Here is a 23,051-nt window from a genome sequence, read left to right as displayed (position 1 = left end):
AAATTCCAAGGACATCATTCTTAATTTAAAAATAAGAAGTTTGAAAATTCCTTCTTCCTTCTTGAGAACCTTAGGGCTACAAAGAAGCTTGGGAGGTATAAATATGTATGTGCAAAATCATTCCAATTTCCTACTAAAAGAAACAGGCAATTTGTAGATGTAGGCATTTTCATTTTTGACAGAACTCTGGAGGCCTATAGCAAGGCTGAGCCCCCTGTAGGTAATGAATGTTCTACCCAAGAAAGCATGGGTTAAATTGCTGCTCCTACATTAATATCAGAAAATAAAATTTCAGGGAATACTTAGTTAGTTGCCTTCTACCTGATTCCAATCATTTAATTTCTAGAAAGAAATTGACAAGTTCCCTGGGAGCTAGATTTTGAGAGAAATCCAAAAATAAATGCTGATATTAAATAGTTTATGTTTTGTTTTGAGAAATTCACCCACCACTTCTTTCTGTGTTGAGTTTTCTTCCCTGAAAACTCAACACAGAAGCAAATGCTCTGCTTTGGGTATCTTACTATTTAGCTGCAGAAGGGAGATGTAATTCCTTTATTATTCTTTTTCCTCTTTTCAAGCATGTGTGTTTATTCAGCAAGAATTTATCAATATCTACAAGTCAGGCACAGTCTAGATACCAGGAACAGGTGAACAAGATACTTTTTGTGCACTATAATTCTACATGGAGGAAGACAGAAAGTAAACATGTAATCTAATAAACAAGTTATTTCACCAAGTCATACAGCCATAAAGAATGAAGACCACAGAACAGAGTGAAGCTCATAGAACACAAAAGACAGACCTTCTTTTGGAGGAGTGGGGAGCAAACAATTTAGACTGAGTGGTCCAGAAAGTCCTCTCCTGGCTGACATTAAGTGATATTAATATAATGAAAAAGAGCCAGTGACAACAAAAGTGAAAGGAAGCACATTCTAAGCTGAAGCAAGAGCAATTGGAAAATTCCAGAGGCAGGAACACAATCGGCACATTCTAAGAATAGCACTTGGTCTAACCTACAAAAATGGAAACACCTAACTAATGTGATTCCATTGACTCCAACTTTTAATGACAACACGGCCTACACTTACATGGAATATCAGTTTGGGAACATTGAATCTGTCCTTAAAGATATGGAAACTCTCTTTAAAACTGAGCAGGCTAACCCTGGCTGGTGTAGTTCAGTGGATTGAGTGCTGGCCTGTGAACCAAAGAGTCACTGGTTCAATTCCTGGTCAGGACACATGCCTGGGTTGCAGGCCAGGTCCCCAGTAGGGGGTTTTTGAGAGGCAACCACACATTGATGCTTCTCTCCCTCCCTTCCCCTCTCTCTAAAACTGGATAAAATCTTTAAAAAGATAATAATAAAAAGTAAAATAAAATTTTAAGGAAATTGAGCAAGATATATGCATTAACATAAGAGCAATTCATAAAAACAACTACGCATGGGACACATTGTCCAGGATTTCTTAGGATTCCTTATAATTGCAGTGAGGCTCTCTGGCTATATTATTACCCTTTTCCCTACCAGTTACCAACACAATCATATAGAAAGCCTACAATAGCTCAGAGGAAACCTCAGGGGCCTTGTCCACATCCCAACAGCCCTCTATCACTCATTCCAGCTGCACACTTACTCCTTCAGTCACTGTGCCTTGATTGTCTTGCCCGTCCTCATCATCATCTTCATCATCTGCTTCTCCTTTCTGAACAAACTCATTTCTTGTTCGAAGATACAAATCCCATAATTTGCAAGCAGCTTTATATTCAGGAGAATCTGGCTGTACATTAGCAAAGAGAAGAGGAAAAAATACCACTTTATTATTTTATTGTAAATCAAAACCTGTTCCAGCAGAGACTGGTATTCTAAGACAACTTCAAAAACTCTATTACAAATTTTAAACTCTCTATGATTAAAAGATACATGGGCCTCAATTTCTATTCTCAAGAAGTGTAGCCCTGACCAATGTGGCTCAGTTGGTTGGAGTGTTATCCCATAAATGAATCGCTGCAAGTTTGCTTCCCATTTCAGGCATGTATGATCCCCAATCTGGTTGTGTACATGGAGAAGCCAATTGGTGTTTTTGTCTCAGATCAATGTTTCTCTCTTTCCCTTCCTCTCTCTCTAAAAAAGCAAAAAAAATAAAAGCAAAAAAAAAAAAAAAAAATCCCCGGGTGAGGATAAAAAAAAAAAAAAAAGAACTAAGTGTTTCAAAGGTATTTTGAAATCATATTAATTTATCTATGCCTTATCTTATTACAGAAAGACTTATGCAGGAGAAAAATAATTTGCTAAATTAACACTAACTATTACTAAGAAAGATAGTTTAAAGAATAAGACCTGGTGCAGCCACTTCGGAAAAAAGTATGTAGATTCCTCAAAAGAAAACAAACAAACAAACAAAAAAAAAACAAAAAAAGAAAAACCCTAAAAAGTGATCTAATATACAACCCCAAAATTCCACTTCTGAGTATTTATCCATAGAAAATAAAAACACTAATTTGAGAAAATATATTCATCCCTATGTTCATTTCAGCATTATTTAGAATAGTCAAGATATGGAAGCAACCTAGAGGAGTATGTGTGGGTATACACACAGAATGAAATATTACACAGCAACGAAAAAGAAGAAAGCGCTGACACTTGCAACATGGCCCTAGAGTGTATTATGCTAAGCAAAACAAGTCAAAGACAAATGCTGTATGGTTTCTTTTATATGTGCAATCTAAAATACAAAACAAACTCACAGAAACACAGGTTAAAGGGATGGTTACCAGAGGGGGGGATGGGAGGATGGAGTAGTTGGTGAAAAAGGTAAAGGGGAATACAGTCAGTAATATTATGGTAAGTTTATACAATGACAGATTAACAGAATTAGTGGGGTGCTCACATTGTAAGGTATGGAGATATCACTATACTGTATACCTAAAACTAATATAATATTATATACCAACTATACTTAAATAAAGGGTAAGACCCAATTTAAAGGATACAAGTAAAAAAGACGAAGCTAATGATTTTTCTGACATCACTTCTAAGATTTTCTAAAGTATTTAAGGACTTTCGGTCAAGATGAAGGCATAGGTAAACACAGCTCGCCTCCTCGTAAAACCACAGCAAAAATTACAACTAAAATACAAATAACTATCATCCAGAATCACCAGAAAATTGAGCTGTATGGAAGTCTGACAACCAAGGAATTAAAGAAGTCACGTTCACTCAGACAGGTAGGAAGGGCGGAGACACAGAAATGCGAACAGGCGGTCCCATGCCCATGTGTGGTAGATAAAAACCAGGAGGGATACCTCCAGAGCGAGGAATTCTAGTTTCATACCAGACCACCCAGTCCAGGGTTCCAGTACCAGGAGATAAGTCCCTATAACTTCTGGCTATAAAAACCAGTGGGGTTGGGGTGGCAGAAGAAACTGCAGAATTCTAAGGCATCTCCTCTTAAAGGGGCCACAATGGACTTAGGACATATATAGACTCACTCCCTCTGGGCTCCCGCATCGGGGCAGCAGCTGGAAGGGCACTAGTGGCATACAGGGAGAAACTGAAGTATCTGGCACCAGGGCAAGTGCCAGGGGACAGCTTCTTCCTGGATAAAACTCCAAAGGCCAGGCAGCAGCATTATCTCCTTTCTGAGCCCTCTGCCACACAGAGCCACAGAGTGCAGACACCATAGTGGAGACTCTATCAAACTTGTTCACATGGGCTGTCTCACCCTGATGATTACCTAAGGCTCTGCCTCATCCAGCTAACTGGTATTGCTCTTCTCCAATAGGCCACACTACTAAGATATGGAGCCCTACCTAATACATAGAAACAAACACAGGGAGGCTGCCAAAATGAGGAAACAAAGAAATATGACCCAAATGAAAAAAACAGATCAAAACTCCAGAAAAAGAACTAAACAAAAATGAGATAAGCAATCTATCAGATGGAGAGTTCAAAACACTGGTTATTAGGATGCTCAAGGAACTCATTGAGAACTAAAATAGCATAAAAAAGACACAGGCAGAAATGAAGGTTACACTAAGTGAAATAAAGAAAAATTTACAGGTAACCAATAGTGGAGTGGATGAAGCTGAGAATCAAATTAAAGATTTGGAACATAAGGAAGATAAAAACATTCAATCCGAACAGCAAGAAGAAAGAACAACATTCAAAGAATAGGTGTTCCAGAAGAAGACAAAGAGAAAGAAATGAACAACTTATTTGAAAAAATAATTTAAAAAACTTCCATAATTTGGTGAAGTAAATAGACAATGGAAGTCAAGGAAACACAGAGAGGGACACAAAGAGGACCACACCAAGACACATCATAATTAAAATGCCAAAGGTTAAAGATAAAGAGAGAATTTTTAAAGCAGCAAGGGAAAAGCAGAGAGTTACCTACAAAGGAGTGCCCATAAGACTATCAGCTGATTTCTCAAAAGAAACCTTGCAGGCAAGAAGGGGCTGAAAAGAAGTATTCAAAGTCATGAAAGGCAAGGACCCACATACATCCAAGATTACTGTATCCAGCAAAGCTATCATTTAGAATGAAAGGGCAGATAAAAGTGCTTCCCTGATAAGGTCAAGTTAACAGAGTTCATCATCACCAAGCCCTTATTATATGAAATGTTAAAGGGACTTACCTAAGAAAAATCTGATCAAAACTATGAACAGTAAAATGACAACAAACTCACAACTATCAACAACTGAACCTAAAACAAAAACAAAAACAAAAACTAAGCAAACAAGTAGGACAGGAACAGAGTCAAAGAATGGCGATTACAGGGAGGGAGATAAGCGGGGAGCGGGAAGGGGGAGAATGGGGAAAAAGTTATAGGGAATAAAAAGCATAAATGGTAGGTACAAAATAGACAGGGGGAGGTTAAGAATAGTACAGAAAATGGAGAAGCCAAAGAACTTATACATATGACCCATGGACATAAACTAAGGGGGGCAATGCTAGAAGAAATGGGGTACTGGGAGGAGGTGGATAAAGGGGAGAAAATAGAATAGAAAAACTGTAATAGCCTAATCAACAAAATACACTTAAAAAAAAACCAAAAACAAAAGAAACCAAAGTGAAACCAAAAGAAGGCCGATAGAAAAAATAATAAATTACAAAGTGAGATAAATAGAAAGTTGAAATTTCGATGGTTAGGAGTACATTCAAACATAATGGCCATCACTAAAACTATAAAGAGATCACGAAAGGGACCAGTTCAAAAGTAAAGATCATCAACTGATTAATAGAAATTCAGATATATACTGTTTACAAGACACATATTAGCATTAAAAGGACACGAATAGGTTGAAAGAATGGAAAACTAGGTAAACACAAAAATAAAGCTAGTATAACTACATTAACATCAGATAAAACACACCTCAAATAGAAGATATTACTAGAAACAAAAACAGCTGCTACATAATGCAAAAAAATCCCATTTACGCCCTGACTGGTGTGGATCAATGGGTTGGGCCTTGTCCCACAAACGAAAATGTTGCCATTTAGTTTGATTCCCAGTCAGAACACATGCCTGTGTTGCAGGCCAGGTCCCTTGTTGGGGAGGCAACCCGTCAATGTTTCTTTCATGTATCGGTATTTCTCTCCTTCTCTTTCTTCCTCCCTGCCCCCTTGCTAAAATAAATAAATAAATAAATAAATAAATAAATAAATAAATAAATAAAATCTTTTTAAAAATCCAACTTACTAGGCAACATAATTTTAAACTTGTATGTTCCTGTTTGTACAGTGTCAAAATATATAAAGCAAAAAATCAACAGACAAATCCATCATTATAATGAGAGATTTTAAAATGCCTCACTTGGTAAGTAGTTCATGCAGGTAAATCAGTTAGGATATAAAAAAGTTTAGCAACATAATTAACAAGCTAAATGTACCAATGAATAGCACTCTTTATATATTCACAAAATTTATAGTAGCACTATTCATTATAGCTAAAAGTAGAAAAAATCCAAATGTCCATTAAGTGGGAAAAGGATAAACAAAATGTGATATATCCATACAATAGAATATTATTCAGTCAGTAAAAGTAATGAAGTACTAATACAGGGTGGGGCAAAAGTAGGTTTACAGTTTGTTCCTATGGAACAAAAATAAAATAACTAATAAATGACACAAAAATAAACTGTGTTTTGTGTATTCACAACTTACTTTTGCCCTACCCTGTATATGTTACAACATGGTTGAATCTTAAAAATATTAGGCTCAGTTAAAGAAGCTAGTCACCAAAGGCCATATAGTATATGATCCCTTTCATATGCAATGTCCTGAACAGACAAATACATACAGAAATTAGATTGATGGATGCAAGACACCCCTGGGAGGAGGGAGAATAGAAAGTGCCTGTTAATTGGTATGGTTTTCTTTTGGGAATAATGAAAATATTCTGGGGTTAGATAGTGGTAACAGTTGCACAACTTTGTGACTATACTAAAACCCCCTCAAATCTACACTTTAAGAAAGTTTATGAATTATATCTCAAATAAAGAAAAACTGTGTATACAACACAGTCTTAAGGATAAATCTAACAACATTTTTGCAGAATCTTTATGAAGGAAGATTTAAAGCTTTGCTAAAATAAATTAAAGAAAAATACATGAAGACACAATATTCACAGATGGAATAATCTGTATGAGGATTATGTCAATTCTCTAAAAATGACCTAGAGAGAGTCAATGCAATTCCAGTAAGAATTCCAGCAATGTTTTGAGCTTGTTGACTTAACACTAATATTAAAATGTAAAAAAGGAAAGGCCAAAAATGTATAAGGAAAGGGCCAGGAATAGCTAGCATGCTTTCCTTAATAGATAAAGAATTATAAAGCCACAGTAATTAACGTAGGGATAGAATAGCCCAGCAATAAACTGGCCAGAACAAAAGGAATAGGAAAAAAGGTCAGAAAGAGCCATGAGCACATGGAAATGAGGACAGCACTGACACTGTGGACAAATGCGGAGGAGACGGCCATTTCAAGGTACTGCTTATACCTGTGGGAAAATAGTATCTCTACATCATAGAACACACAAAGCCATCACTCCCAGCTGCTTTAAAAACTTAGATGTAAATGACAAAACTATTAAACTTTCAGAAGAAAATACAAGAGAAAAATATCTTTATAATCTTTGGGCAAGAGGAATTTCTAAAACAAAACACAAAGAAGGATAAGGCGCAAAGTTAAAGTCTGATATATTTGATTATGTTAAAATAAAAAACTTCTCTTGCACTGGTTTGTGTGGCTCAGTGAATTGAGAATCAGCCTTCAAACCAGAGGGTTGCCAGTTCGATTCCTGGTCAGGGCACATGCCTGGGTTGTGGGCCACGTCCCCAGTAGGGGGTGCATGAGAGGCAACCACACATTGATATTTCTCTCTCTCTCTTCCCCTATGCCTAGAAATAAATAAATAAATAAAATCATAAGGAAAAAAACCTCTTCACCAAAAGTACTATAAAAAGACACAGCAGGAGAAGATACTTTCAATACATACAACAAAACAAAGATCACTACTTAGTGCAGAAATTCCTAGAAATATGAAAATGAAAAACAGCCCAAGAGCAACCAAGAGATGATGTGGCTCAGTTATTGAGTTCTGGCTTGCACACAGAGGGGTTCCCAGTTAAGATTCCCTGTCAGACACATGCCTGGGTTGTGGGCTGGGTCTCCAGTTGGGAGTGTGAGGGAGGCAACTGATTGATGTTTCATTGATGTTTCTCTCCCTTTCTTTCTCCCTTCCTTATCCTCTCCCTAAAAATAAATAAATAAAATCTTAAAAAAAAAAAAACCCCAAGAAAGAAACAGACAAAAGATTTGAGCAGACACAGAATAAGAATAGTTCATAATCATATGAATGTTCAGTCTCTTTACTAATAAAAGCAATGCAAATTCAAGCCGCCAAATGAGAAACCACTACTCACCTACAAGGTTGATAAATATTAAAAAGCCAGACAATTATCAAATTGGATACCTTCCAAATTTGATGCCTTCTTACCTTATAATATGCCTTTGCATTGTTAAAAAGTAGCTGGAAGTCAGCAGTCAGCAGATTAACATCATCATACTCTTCCATTTTTAGTTTCTGTTGGATTTTCATCAAGTCAATGGGCTGAGCAACCACTTCATAATAGTCTGGTTGATTTCTGTTATAATTTAATATGTTTTTTAAAAAGGTATTAATGCAAAGCCTATAAAAAGTTCTATTTCAAATTACCTGTGGTAGTATCAGTATTTCAAGTGACAGAACACACTAGACTTAGTGCCATTACCAGAACTAAAAGGGAATAAATAACAAAAGCAAGATGCATATGCACACTCTTTTCAAAATATCTATTACTGATATAAAAACCTAAATTAACATGTGATAGTCTTTGATATGCTAAATATTTAAGATTTGGGGCACCGACACTAAAACTGTGTCAAAGGTATCTTCTGCAAATAAAAATTATTTATACTTTATGGTCTTCAACAGTGGCTGAAAACACGTATTTCAAAGCTCTTTACCAGCTTACAAAATCAATTGCCTTTCTTTAGTTAGTGACCAAAGAACTTTTTCTGCCAACTACTATCAAATGCCTAGTACATACTATACTGCTTTAATATCAAATTCTAAAGTTACAAAGGAGAAAGCTGATGCCCTTGGCACAAGCAGTTTACCACAGATAAAAGGACATCAGATATATCCAAACATGACCAAACAATTAAAAAAATAAAGCACCCTGGGAATGATAAACACAAAATTCAGGAGAGTGATCACAGGCTGGACGGGAGAAACAGTGAGGGGCACACAGAAAACTTCAATGGTAGTTACAATGATAATTTAAGTTGCGTTTGGGGTTCATGGATGTTTATTTTTATCCTTTTTGTCTTTTTTCAAACAAAGTTCCATGAGACAAGTAGACCTTCTAAAAAATGATCTAGGGACTATTTTTCTCAATTCTCCCTTGAGGGTATGTAGTTAACTCCATTCTAAATGTGAGAGATAAGATTACTTACAAAGAATGTCATGGTCACAAAGGCTTTAATCTCTCTTGGGACCTTGGCTGACATGTCATAGCCATACCTGTATATTTAATTTTTAAAAACTTCTTATTCTGACATAAAAGTTGCAGACACAAAAGTACAAAGAATGCTTTTTTCCTGTAGTTTAATGTATATTTTCTACAAACAAGGACCACAGTTCAACTATCAATATCAGGAAATTAACTTTGATAAAGTACCACCATCTAATCCACAGACCCCACTTATGTTTCCAACTGTTCCAAAATTGTCCTTTGTAGCAAAAAGTTCAACTTAAGTCACATCTTGCATTCAGTTGTATTTCTTTAGTTTCCTTCATTCTGAAACAATTCCTCAGTCTTTCCTTGACTTTCATGATCTTAATACTTTTGAAGATTACAGGCCAGTTATTTTGCAGAGGGTCCCTCAATTTGGGTTTGTCCATTTTCCTGACAAGTTAATGTTATGCTTCTTTGGCAGGATTATGACAAAAATGATGGGGTATTTGTCTCCTGTATCCTCTCAGGTGGCATATGCTCCCAACTTGTCCCATTACTCCGATGAGGTTGCTTTTCATCATATGAATACTGTGTTGTTTGCCAGCTTCTCAACTCACCAAGTTACTCTTTTCTTCCTTGAACTTCATGGATAGATACCTCCAGGCTATGTAAAAAAACCCCATTCTTCATCAACTTATTCATTTATTTATATTAATATGGATTCCTGTTTTACTCAGTGGGTTAAAAACCATTACTATAATTATTTTGAGGCTCAAACTGCTCCAGGTTTGGCCAGTAGGAGTCCTTTCAAGATGGCTGTCATATACCATGTCCTTTTCACATGCTCCCATCAATCTTGGAGCACTTGCTTATTTTCTGGTACCATAAGATCTTACAAGCTCATTTTGTACTTTATTTGCCCTTGAAATCAGAAATTTCCCCAAATAACTATGGTTTATTTTAATGGTAAATAGTATTTAAAAACCAAGACCAAGATACCAGGTGTGCTCATGTCTACTGAAGGAAGAGGAAGAATAAACTGAGTTTTTTAAAACCCTTATCAACTACTTACAGTTTGAATAAACTATAAAATTAAGTGTGAGGGGATAAAAGGAATACTCAATCTGTTATTCAGAGAATATATAAGAATATAAAGGTCTCTGTGAGTACCCAACAAAGGTGCCAAGGGACCTTCTCAGAGTGAACATTAGGACTTTGTCAATTTGATACCCAAGACAGCTCTCTCCACCTGGGCCTGATGGGCCCCAGTCCACTGCTCTCTGCTATGGCTTGGTTTTTAAATACCATTTACCTCCACAGACTCTCAGGCTTGAGAGACTATCTGTACACAAGTGAGAACCCAATGAGGGCATGTACAGTTGTCCTTCTTTATTTGCAGTTTTGTTTTCCATGGTTTCAGTTAACCATGGTAAACCATAGTCTGAAAACATTAAATGGAAAATTCCAGAAGTAAGTTTTAAATTGCATGCTGTTCCTGCCACCCTGCTCCATCTTGCCCAGGACATAAATTACCCCTTCGTCCAGAGGATCTACACTGTACACTACCTTCCCATTAGCCACTTAGTACCCAGCGTAATCATCAGATTGACTATGGCAGTATTACAGTGCTTGTGTACCAGTAACCTTTACTTGACTTAATAATGGCTCCAAAGCTGAAGAGTAGTGATGATGGCAATTGGTATATACCAGAGAGAAGCTGTAAAGTGTTTCTTTTAAGTGAAAAGGTGAAAATTCTCAACTTAATAAGAAAAAAAGAATCACATGCTAAGGATGCAAAGATCTACGGTAACAATGAATCTTCTAATCCAAGCCAGTGTGGTTCATTTGGTTGGGCATTGTCCCACAAACTGAAAGGTTGCCAGTTCAATCCCTGGTCAGGGCATATGCCTGGGTTATAGGTTCGGTCCCCAGTCAGGTCCCTTATGGAAAGCAGCCAATTGATTTTCTCTCCCCCTCTTCTAAAATCAAATAAATAAATTTTTAAAAAGATGAATCTTCCACCTGTGACACTGTGAAGGAAAAGAAATTCATGCTAGTTTTTCTGTCACACCTTAAACTGCAAAAGTTATGGCCACAGTACATGGTAAGTGCTTAATTAAGATGGAAAAGGCATTACATTTGTGAGTGGAAGACATGAACAGAAAATGTGTTCCAACTGATGGTCACATGTTGTGCCAGGAAGCATTGAGTCTATACAAAGACTTCAAGGGGACTCCTGAAACAAGTGACACCAAGCCATTTACTGCAAGTAAGGATGGTTACACAGATTCAGGAATAGATTTGGACGGAAAGATATAAACATTATCTGAGAGGCTACATCTCCAGATAAAGAAGCTGCTGCTACATTTGTGGCAGAACTGAAAACATTGATTAAGGAGAAAGGAATGTATGTACAGGAAAAAGCGTACTGTATATGTAGGTATTCAAACTATTCATGGTTTTCAGCATCCACTGGGGGTCTTGGAATGTAACCCCCATGGATAAGGAGGAAACCTGCTATACCTGGAAAGGACACTACTTCCTGGATGCTCTGCTAGAGGACCTCTCACAAACTTTCAGAATTACTACAGAAACAAAAAGGAGATCAGGATGCAACATTCCACTCCAAATAATATAGTTAAAATAAGGTCCCCCACGTTCAAAATAAAATAGCTCTACTAATTTTCCCCTTTAATCAACATACAGAAAAGCATTAAAAAGTAAAAATTTGTCCTTATTTATCCAGAGTTGAAAGCACTGGTAGTATTCTTCCAGACTTCTAAGCACATGTACATATAAACAGGATTGAGCAGTACATATTCTTTAATAACAACTTTTCTCTTTCAACAAAATAGATGAAGGCATCCTCCCATATGGCCACAGAATAGCCAAAGCATAACTAAAAACTAAACCAGAAAAGTGAGGAACACCGGGCCTGATGTGTAGAGCCTGTGACTACACCATTTCCCCCTTTCCCAGGCTGACAGCATTCTAAGCTGCTGCAGAGGTACAAAAGATCATGTTCTTCAGCCTCGCTGCAGCCACGTTCTGGCCAGCGCAAGAGCTGAAACATGCTGTGTTCAGGACACGCCCCTAACATGCCTTCACCTTCTGATGGGCTGGAAAGTAGTTGTAGAGCCATCACAGACCATGCAAACAAAGCTGACACTCCAAGGACAACTGAATAAAGAGGCAGACAGTACTTGAACCCTGAAAACTTCACAAAACTGGACTTCTACATGAAAGAAAGCAGTTTTTCTCTTTTCAGCCATTATGTGTACGTCTTAGTGTAAGTAGCCTAATATACTAATCAAAACAAAGGTTCAAACTGAGATTCAAATTGTGTAGCTCAGAGCAATACTACTTCCCATAAACTCTGAGAAAACACACACATTCCACAGAAGGGCAGAGATTCCACAGAAGCACAGCACCGGGAGAAGGTAGCAATGCTAATAGGCATCATATCGTGGAGGCTGGAAGACAGTGTTCCAGCACCTGAGGCTTGTATCCTCTGCTCCTCAGCACTAGCCTATGGTAGAAAGCAGGCAGCAGAGGGGCAGTCTTTCTGAGGGTTTTGTGTACTCTAGGTATGATGTTGCTCCTCTATGTAACATATTGGTTAAGAACAAGGCTTCAGAATCAGAAAAACTTGAGTCTGAATTCTCGTGATCTTTTAGCAGTTCTGAAACTTCGGCAAGTTCTCACCTATAAACTGTGATAATACAAGTTAAAACAAGATTAACATCTGAAAAGTGCTTGGCACTATGTCTAGTATGTGCTAAGCAATAAATACAGACTTTTAGTATCATATGCTAAATAAATTACAACTTTTAAAAGACTATTAACAATAAAACAACAGAAGTCTGGAAATAGTTACCTCAGTTTTTAAAAAGTCCCTCATTTATGGCCATCACTAAGTTATAGGGCTCTTTCTTCTAATTCAGAATGGTGACATTACATCCTTGGTGGTTCTGCTCTTTGAAGTGAGCAGTTTGCTTCAGCTCAACCTGCAGCTTGTTTGCTACCCACTACGGCATCAACAATCACAAATGGAACTCACAAATGGAACTAATTTTTTAATTAACTCACTTAATTAGTTTCCTATAGCTGCTGTAAAAAAATTATCACAAACCCAATGGCCTAAAACAACACAAACTAACCCTACAGAAGTCCAAAATGGATGTCACTGGGCTAAACGGCAAGGTGTTGGCATTTCTTCTGGAGAGTCTATGGAAAAATCCAATGTCTAGCCTTTTCTAGCTTCTAGTGACTGCCTACATTCTTTGGCTTGTAGCACCTTCCTCAATCTTCAAAGCCAGGAGTATAGCATCTTCAAGTCTCTCTTTAACTCAACTGCTTCCCTCTTCCTTGTTTAAGGACTCTGTGGTGATTACATCGGGCCCATCTAGATAATCCAGATAATCTCTCCAATTCAAAGTAAACTGATTAACAAGATTTTGGAGACTTCCAGGCAGGATGGCAGAGTAGGCAGATATGGCTCAGCTCTGCACAACCACATCATAATTACAACTAAAATAATGAACCATCACTCAGGAAAGCCAGAAATCGAGCTGAATAGAAGTCTGACAACTACAGAATTAAAGGAATCACACCCATCCAAAGGAGCACAGATGTGGAATGGGCTGGTCCCGCATCCACATATGATATCTCAGGAGCGAGGAGTCTGAGACCCATACCAGGACCCCCAGCCCACACTTCCAGTACCAGGAAGATAAGTCCCCACAACTTTGGGCTGCAAAATCCAGTGAGGATTGAGTCAGTGGAAGATACTGCTAGAGCTCCAAGCAGTTCCTCTTAAAGACACACATGGACTCACCAACTCAGACTCACTCCCTCTGATATCCAGGACAGGGGCAGCAGGTTGAAAGGTACCAGTGGAATATAGGGAAAAACTGAAATTATGAAATCAAGGCGAGCAGAGGCCATTGTCCCTTTGCTAAACCCTCTCCCTACAGACCTGGTGACACATCTGAGACTCTATCATCCTAGCTAACACTGTTTGACCCGCCTTGGAGATCCCCAGAGGCTCTGCCCCACCCAACTTATGGGACCACCCAAACTACTTTTCCATAAGAATGACTTGTCTTGGCTCCTAAAGCCTATCAAACAAGCAAAAGCTGGCTTCAGTGAGCCCTAGTGGCAGCCAGATTAGATTCACAGCTCGGCTTCCCCCCTAGGAATCTCCAAACCCAGCACAAGTAGCAGCCATCTTAGATTGCTTTACAGCACAGGCAGGGCACACCAGACAAACCACAGGTCGGGGAGGACCTTGGGCTGCACCACCCAGGAAATCTGAGGGCCAATGCACCCGGTGGACAGCTACAGATCACTTCAGAGCACCACCGCACTGCCCCCACACAGCTGATCCTCCACAGAGAGTAGAGAGAGGTTGGTGGTCAATGGTTACAGCCAGTCCTTGCAGCTGACTAGCCTGGGTAAATCCCTCCCACTGATCTGCCAACAGCAAAAAAAAAGGCTCAACTGCAAGAGGAGGGTGTATTCAGCCCACATGAAGGGCACCCCTCAAGTACCCTGCTTGGGTGATAGGGGAGGCAGAGTCACTGGACCCTACAGGACATCTACTACATTAGGCCACACTACCAACACACAGAGTCAAAGCACCTCTATCTAATACATAGAAACTAACACAGAGAGACTGTCAAAACGAGGATACAGAGAAATATGGCTCAAATGAAAGAACAGATCAAAACTCCAGAAAAAGAGTTAAACGAAATGGAGATCAGCAATCTATCAGATGCAGAGTTCAAGACACTGTTTATAAGGATGCTCGAGGAACTTAGTGAGGAACTCAGCAACATAAAAAAGACCCAGTCAGAAACAAGGGTACACTAATTAAAATAAAGAACAATTTACACTCTCAGGAAAACAACAGTAGAGTGGATGAAGCCAAGAATCAAATCAATGATTTGGAACATAAGGAAGCAAAAACCGATCAATCAGAACAAGAAGAAAAAAGAATCCAAAAATATGAGGATAGTATAAACAGCCTCTGGGACAATGTCAAGAGGTCCAACATTCACATCATAGGGGTGCCAGAGGGAAAAGAGAGCAAGAAAATGAAAATCTATCTGGAAAAAAAAACAGTGAAAGAAAATTTCCCTAATCTGGTGAAGGAAATAGACATGCAAGTCCAGGAAGCACACAGAGACCCAATTATGATGGATGCAAAGAGGTCCACTCCAAGACACCAAAGGTTAGAGACTCAGAAGCAGCACGAGAAAAGCAGTTAGTTACTAGATGGTTGATAGATAGGAGAGAGGAGGGGGAGAATGGGAGAAGAGGTGAGGGGATTAAGAAGTACAAATGGGTGGTTACAGAATAGCCATGGGGATGTAAAGTACACTATAGGAAATGGAGTAGCCAGAGAGCTTATACACATGACCCATGACATGACATGAAAAATGGTTGGGGGATTGCTTGAGGGAGTAGGGGGCCTGGGTGGAAGGGAGCAAGGGGGAAAATCAGGACTACTGTAATAGCATAATAAAATATAATTTTAAAAAAGTAAATTAACAAACAATTTCTTTTTGCAATGTAATCCAATATATTCATAGGTTCTGGGGAATAAAACATGGACATATTTGGGGGCTATTATTCTGTCTATAACATGCATGTATGATTCCTTTTATATATTGTTTTTAAATTATTCTTAGAGAGGAAGGGTACGGGGAGGGAGTGTGAGAGGGGGAGAGATAGAGACAGAGAGAGAGCAAGAGAGAAAGGGAGAAAGGCAGACTAACTAATCGGTTGGTTGTCTCCTGTATGTGCCTGACTGGGGATTAAACCAGCAACCTTTTGGTGTATGGGACAACACTCTAACCAACTGAACCACCTTGCCAGGACCATGTTTCCTGAACAAATAACTTCAACTGCCAGAAAGAGAAGGGAACAGTGATGTTCTGACAGTAAGAGAGGAAGAAAGCTCTAGTCAGGGGGAACATAGCCTCCACAGGGAGGTGTATACAGGTGCATACCGGGGCCAGCAGTATGTCTGGCTTCACTGGATCATAGGAGTCAAGCCCAAAAGTAAAGGGGAAAAGAGAGAAAGCAAGTAAAAATAATCATTGTGGCCTTTCTGCATATTTTGAAAAATTAATCCCTCTTAATTATGATAGCTACAACTTCAATGCTGGTATCTTAGAGGTTACTATTTTTAAGTTCTATTTTATTGATTATGCTATTACAGTTGTCCCAATTTTTTTCCCCCTTTGCCCCCTTCACCAAGCACCCCCACTCCCTCAGGCAATCCCCACATCACCATTCATGTCCCTGGGTATAAGATCTTTGGCTACTCCATTTTCTACATGGTACTTTACATCCCCATGGCTGTTTTGTAACTACCTATTTGTACTTATTAATCCCCTCACTTCTTCACCCATTCCCCCACGCCACCCTCCCATCTGGCAACCATCAAAACCTCTCCATATCCATGATTCTGTTTGTTGTTGTTTGCTAAGTTTGTTTTTTAGATTCAATTGTTGATAGATACATATTTAATGCCATTTTATTGTTCATAGTTTTGATCTTTTTTTTCATAAATAAGTCCCTTTAACATTTCAGATAATAATGGCTTGGTGATGATGAAGTCTTTTAGTTTTTTCTTGCATGGGAAGCTTTTTTTTTTTTTTTTAAAGATTTTATTTATTTTTATTTTTAGATGGGAAGGGAAGGAGAAAGAGAGAGAAGTATCAATGTGTGGTTGCTCTTCGCACACCCCCTACTGGAACCTGGCCTGCAACCCAGGCATGTGCCCTGACTGGTTCCCAGCCCATTCTCAATCCACTGAGCTATACCAGCCAGGTGGGAATCTCTTTATCTGCCCTTCGATTCTAAATGATAGTTTTGCTGGGTAGAACAATCTTGGCTGTAGATCCCTACTTTTATGTCTTGCCAGTCCAGCTGACAGTCTTATGGGAACTCCTTTAGGTAACTAACTGCTTTTCTCTTGCTGCTACTAAGAGTCTCTCTTTAACCTTTGGAATTTTAATTATGATGTGTCTCAGAATGGGCCTCTTTGCATCCATCTTGTTTGGGGCTCTCTGTGCAAACTGGACTTGCATGTCTATTTCCTTCACTAGATTAGGGAAGTTGTCTTTCATTATTTTTTCAAATAGATTTCCAATTTCTTGCTCTTTCTCTTCTCCATCTGGCACCCCTATGATGTGAATGTTGGAAAGCTTGAAGTTGTCCCAGGGGCTGCTTACACTATCCTTGTTTTTTGGATTCTTTTTTCTTGTTGTTCTGATTGGCTGTTTTTGCTTCCTTATGTTCCAAATCATTGATGTGATTCTTAGCTTAATCCACTCTACTGCTATTTCCCTGTAAATTTTTCTTTATTTCAATCAGTGTATGCTTCATTTCTGATTGGATATTTTTTACACTGTTGAGGTCCTCACTAATTTCCTTAGCCATCCTAATAACCAGTGTTTTGAACTCTGCATTTAATAGGTTGTTTGTCTCATTTTGTTTAAATGTTTTCCAGAAGTTTTGATCTGTTCTTTCATTTGGACAATATTTCTTTGTCTCCTCATTTTGGCAGCTTCCCTGTGTTTATTTCTATGTATGAGGTAGAGCTACTATGACTCCCTCTTTTGGCAGTGTGGCCTAATGTAGTAAGTGTCCTGTAAAGTCTGTTGGCATAGTCTCCCCTATCAGCCAAGCTGGGTAGTATAGGTGTGCCCTTCATGTACGCTGAGTACATCCTCCTCTTGTAGTTGAGCCTAGACTTCTGCTGGCAGCTCAAAGGAGGGATTTACCCAGGCCAGTCAGCTGCAAGGACTGTCTGTGTCCACTGACCACCAACCTCTGCCCACTATGGAGGATCAGGTGTGCAAGGGCAGGGTGGTGGTGCTCTGAAGTGTTCTGTAGCTTATACTTGGTGCACAAGCTCTGGAATCTCCCAAGTGGTACAGGCTAAGGTCAGCTCCCACCTATGTTGTGCTTAGGGCCACCTTGTCTGAGCTATAAAGCAATCTGAGATGGCTGCTACTTATGCTTGACTTGGAGGTTCCCAAGGAAAGCCAAGGTGTGAATCTAACTGCTGCTAGTTCCTAACCTGGGGCCACTTAGCAAGAGGTATAGTGTCTACGGGCTCACTGAGGCTGGCTGTTGCTTATTTAAGAGGATTTAGAAGTTGTGAAGCAGGAGCCAAGACCAGTCATTCATCTGTAAAAGTCACTGATAACAGCCTGGGTAGGCCCCTAAATTGGGTGAGATGGAGTCTTAGCAGATCTCTAGGGCAGGGCTTACTTAGCCAGGTTGATGGAGTCTCGGATATGGAACCCTTCTGCTGAGTTTGTGACTCTGTTGGGGGAGGGTTCAGAAAAGGGACAATTCTGTCTGCATTTCTGTCTGGGAGAAAGCTGTCCTCAAGCTCATGCCTTGATGCTAGTTACTTTAGTTTCTCCTCTTGTGCCACTGGTGCCTTTCAAGCTGTTACCCTGGTGCTGGGGAAAAGGGAGTGAGTCTGAACTGCTTGGGACTCCAGAAGTTTCTTCCATCAACTCAACCCCCACTGGTTTTTACATCTAGAAGTTATGGGGACTTATCTTCCTGGCACTGGTTCCCTGGCTGGGAGGCCTGGGGTGGGGCTGGGACTACTCGCCCTGGAGATATCCCTCCCAAATTTTTATCTACTACACGTGGATATGGAACTAGCCCATTTCACGTCTCCACCCCTCCTACCAGTCTAAATGCATGTGGTTTCTTTAATTCTGTAGAAAGGCTGTTATTTTTTTAAATTATGCTTTACTTTGAAGGAGATAGAGAAAGAACACACTAAACCCAAAGATAGAGTAAGGAAATAATATGAAAAGCAGAGATAAATGAAACAGAGAAGAGAAAAAGAAATTTAAAAGCCAGCTAAGCTACAGTTGTATTGAAAAGATAAACAAAATTGACGTACCCTTAGCTAGACAAACTAAGCAAAATAAAATCAGAAATGAAAGAGGGGCTATTACAACCAATGCTACAGAAATAAAAAGGATTATAAGAGACTATTATGAACAACTGTATACCAATAAATTGGATAACCTATAAGGAATTAATAAATTCCTATGAACATACAACCTACCAAGACCGATTATAAGAAACAGAAAACCTGAATAGACCTATAACTAGTATGGAGACTGAATCAGTAATCAAAGTCTCCTGGGCAAAGAAAATTCCTGGATCTAATGACTTCACAGGTGGATTCCACCAAATATTTAAAGAAGAACCTATCCTTCTCAAACTTTTCCAAAAAATTGTAAGAGGAAAAAGTTAATTACTACATGAGGCCAGCAATGCCCTGATACCAAAGCCAGACAAAGACACTACAAGAAAACTACAGCTCAATATCCCTTACGAACATTGACACAAAAATCCTCAACAAAATATTAGCAAAATGAATTCGGTAGCATGTTAAAAGGATTATATACCATGACCAAGAGGGATTTATTCCTGGAATGCAAGGGTGGTTCAATCCATGCAAATTCATAAAAGTATTGCATTTATTAACAGAATGAAGGAGAATAATGACATGATGGTCTCAATTAATACAGAGAAAGCATCTGACAAAATCCAATTTCCTTTCACCACAAAAACTCTCAACAAATTAGGTATACGTGAAAACCACCTCGATACAGTAAAGTCCATATTTGAAAAACCCACAGCTACTATCATTCTCAAAATGGTACTAGACTGAAAACTTTTCCTCTAATATCAGGAACAGGTCTAGGATGCTTGCTCTTGACATTTCTTTGTAACATAATACTGGAAGTCCCAGTGAGAACAATGAGGTAATGAAAAGAAATAATAGGCATCTACCAAATTTCGAAGGAAGAAGTAAAATTATCTCTGTTTACAGATGATAGGATCTTATCTGCAAAATTCTAAAGGTTACACACACAATTAGAATAAGCAAAGTTAGCAGTATACAAAATCAACATACAAAAAAATCGGTTGTATTTCTACACACTAGTAATGAACAATCCAAAAAGGAAATTAAGAAAACAATTCCATTTGTAACAGCATCAAAGAAAATAAAATAGGAATAAACCTAACTAAGTAGGTGACCTATACACTGAAAACTACATATTTCTGTAAGAAGTTAAAGAAAACACCTATAAATGGAAAAATATCTCATGTTCATGTATTGAAAGTTAATAATGTTAAGACACCAATACTATCTAAAGCAATCTACAGATTCAACATGCTGATACAAAAATAATCAATCCTGAAATTCATATGGAGAGCCCCAAATAGCCAAAACTATCCTGAAAAAGAACAAAGTTGGAAGACTGTCAAGTTCACTCATAAATTAACCATCACAGAGGACTCACACTTTTTGATTTCCAAACTTACTATAAAATTGCAAGTGTAACAAAGATGTGGAGTAATTAGAGCCCTGTAGACTGTTGGTGGGAATGTAAAATGGTACAATTATGGAAAACAGTAGAGTGATTCCTCAAAAAACAGAATTACTATAGATCTAGCAATCCTAATTCTGGGTATACAATATATCCGAAAGAACTGAAAACAGCATCTCAAAGAGGTATTTGCACACCCATGTTCACTGCAGCATTATCTACAATAGCCAAGAGGTAGAAGCAACTCAAGTGTTTATCAAGGTATGAATGGATAAATCAAATAATGAAATATTATTCAGCCTTAAAAAGGCGATCCTGTCACATGGATGAATCTAGAGGGCATTATGCTAAGTGAAATAAGCCAGTCACAAAAGGCAAATACTCTGTGATTCCACTTATATGAGAACTCTAAAGTAGTCAAATTTATAGAAACAGAAAAATACAGTAGTGGTTGCCAGGGGTTGGGAGGAAGAGAGAAAGGGGGAGCTGTTCAATGGGTATAGAGTTTCAATTTTACAGTATGTACAACAATGTGAATATACTTAACACTTACTGAACTGTATTCTTAAAATTGTTAAGACTATAAATTTTACATTGTGTATATTTTTAACCACGATTTAAGAAAAATTTTAAATGTGCTTACTACATCTTGACAACTAAAACAAATCTGACCTGTCATTTAAGCCTTCCTTTCAAAAGAAAATCAATTATCAATTACTTTAAAACACTGACCAAAGACTATATTCCTCCCACTCACCTTCCAACTCACCTTCGCTTTGGGGCCCTAATGAAGAGCTCACAGAGAAGCCTGCCCTGTTCATCTTTATAGTCCCGGATGGTGTTATAGAGTTCATGACACACAGCAATCTACACATTGGAAAAATCACAAGAAAAGTGAGCAGAAAGCCAGCATAGGCATATTATATAATCTTTAATAAAAACATACCCATAAAAAGCAAGTAGATAAGTAAAAGGGCAAGGTCCCCAATTACTATTGGGAACCCAAGTCTGAAATATGCTGACACTATCTCTATTTAAAATAATTTAACTGCCCTGGCTGGGTGGCTGAGCTGGTTGGAGCGTTGTCCCGTAACAAAAGGTTGAGAGTTCAATTCCTGGTCCAGAACATACCTAAGTTGTGGGTTCAATCCCTGGTCAGGGGACGTACAAGAGGCAATCGATCAATGTTTCTCTTTCTCCCCCTTTCTTTCTACACCCTCTTCCTCTCTCTCTAAAAGCAATAAACATATCTTCAGGTGAGGATTAAAAAATAAATAAGAATAAAATTTAACTGATACATGTCTTGGTATCTTTCATCAGATTTATGCAATTGGTGACTTTTCTTTCTTTTTTTTGGTTTAAAAACCTAAATCAGTTTATTATTCTCTCACTTAAAATCACCTAATACTGGGGATTCTTACTACTCAGAAAATAAAATCTAAACTCTAACACTGCCCACAGAGTATGTAGAATAACTATACACCCTGGCTGGGCACACTTTACTAGTCTCCTCCCTCTTGACCATCTCTCTATAACCGTAACACACCAAACTCATTCATGACCCAGCCCCTCTGCTTGGAACATTCTTCCCCAGAGCTCCACAGGGCCAGTGCCTTCTCCTCACAGAGAAACCTGAAAGTTTGAGCCAAAACAGCCTAAATCACCCAAACTTTTCTTCTTATCACTAGCTGAGGGTACTTTATTGATTATTTATTCATTCACCTGTTTACATTCTGCTTCCCCCCCACTAGAATCTTAGTTCCAAGTGAAAAATTGACCTGTCTTCATATGGCCATATCCTAATAACCAGAACAGTACTCGGTACAGGACAAGCACACAGTTATTTGAGTGATTATATAATGGCACATACTGATACTCTTTATTATTTCATAATATTAAAGTATACTATTACTGTAAGATTTCTAGGTAAATGTATACTTTTCAAGGTTAAGAATATCAAGCCACAGGAAAAAGAAATGGCGAGGGCTTTCATCTTAACCACTTATCATTATTGAAAGCAGGATAGGGAATCCTAGGAAAAGCAGGCAGAAACTGTGTGATCCAAGTTACTCACAGGATCTACAGTTGGAAGATTGGAAAGTCTCCTCCTTTTCCTGCTTGGGCCTGGTGTAGACACAGAATGGTGCCCATCATCAAAGTCCCCGCTGACACTACTGGAAGGGGAGGTTGCTCTTCTTCTTTTGGAACCCATGGAATCCAACTTCTTCTACAAGAAATAATTATCAATGTTCTTATATTTAAATTTAGACTCTGTCACCAAGCCCTTAGCTGGCCACCTAATTATCAAGCCTCTGGTTCATTCAGGAAGATAGTTTAACTGTGGCAAAGAAGCTTGACTAACTGTAAGATTTTTTCAATGAAAGTCCTAGACCTTGTTGCTTTAGTCCCTTCATTTACCAAAATGCTAGACTTTCAACTTAGATAGGACAAATTCAGCAAACATGTTCTTATTTGTATACCACCAATTTTAAATGATTCAAATAGTTCTGGCCTCAAAGTTACCCTAGACTGGAGTTTGAAAACCCACATGCAATGATACAACAGTATACTGGAAGTTTTGACCCTTCAGCTCCTGAAGAAGCTAGGCAAGCCTTGGGGACAGAAGCCCCAAGGCAGTCACCTCTGGAAGCAACAG

General features: G+C 38.5%; 1 protein-coding gene across 44 annotated transcripts in view; it reads right to left on the bottom strand.

Annotated features, from left to right (window-relative positions):
- PBRM1 (polybromo 1) overlaps positions 1 to 23,051 on the bottom strand; it is a 121,058-nt gene that overhangs the window by 93,628 nt on the left and 4,379 nt on the right. For 35 of the 44 annotated variants that reach the window (XM_053929292.1, XM_053929290.1, XM_053929309.1 and 32 more), the window contains 4 exons: positions 22,470 to 22,622; positions 21,165 to 21,262; positions 8,003 to 8,150; positions 1,635 to 1,778 (listed from right to left, as the gene is read on the bottom strand). In XM_053929292.1, coding sequence (XP_053785267.1) covers positions 1,635 to 1,778; positions 8,003 to 8,150; positions 21,165 to 21,262; positions 22,470 to 22,622 — 543 coding nt within the window. Of the gene's footprint in view, positions 1 to 1,634; positions 1,779 to 8,002; positions 8,151 to 21,152; positions 21,263 to 22,469; positions 22,623 to 23,051 lie in introns of those variants that run through there. The other 9 variants (XM_053929295.1, XM_053929328.1, XM_053929302.1 and 6 more) reach the window with 2 other exon arrangements.

Source organism: Desmodus rotundus, chromosome 8, assembly GCF_022682495.2.
Source record: "Desmodus rotundus isolate HL8 chromosome 8, HLdesRot8A.1, whole genome shotgun sequence".
NCBI classification, from domain to species: Eukaryota; Metazoa; Chordata; class Mammalia; order Chiroptera; family Phyllostomidae; genus Desmodus; species Desmodus rotundus.
This window is presented reverse-complemented; position numbering and strand designations above follow the sequence as displayed.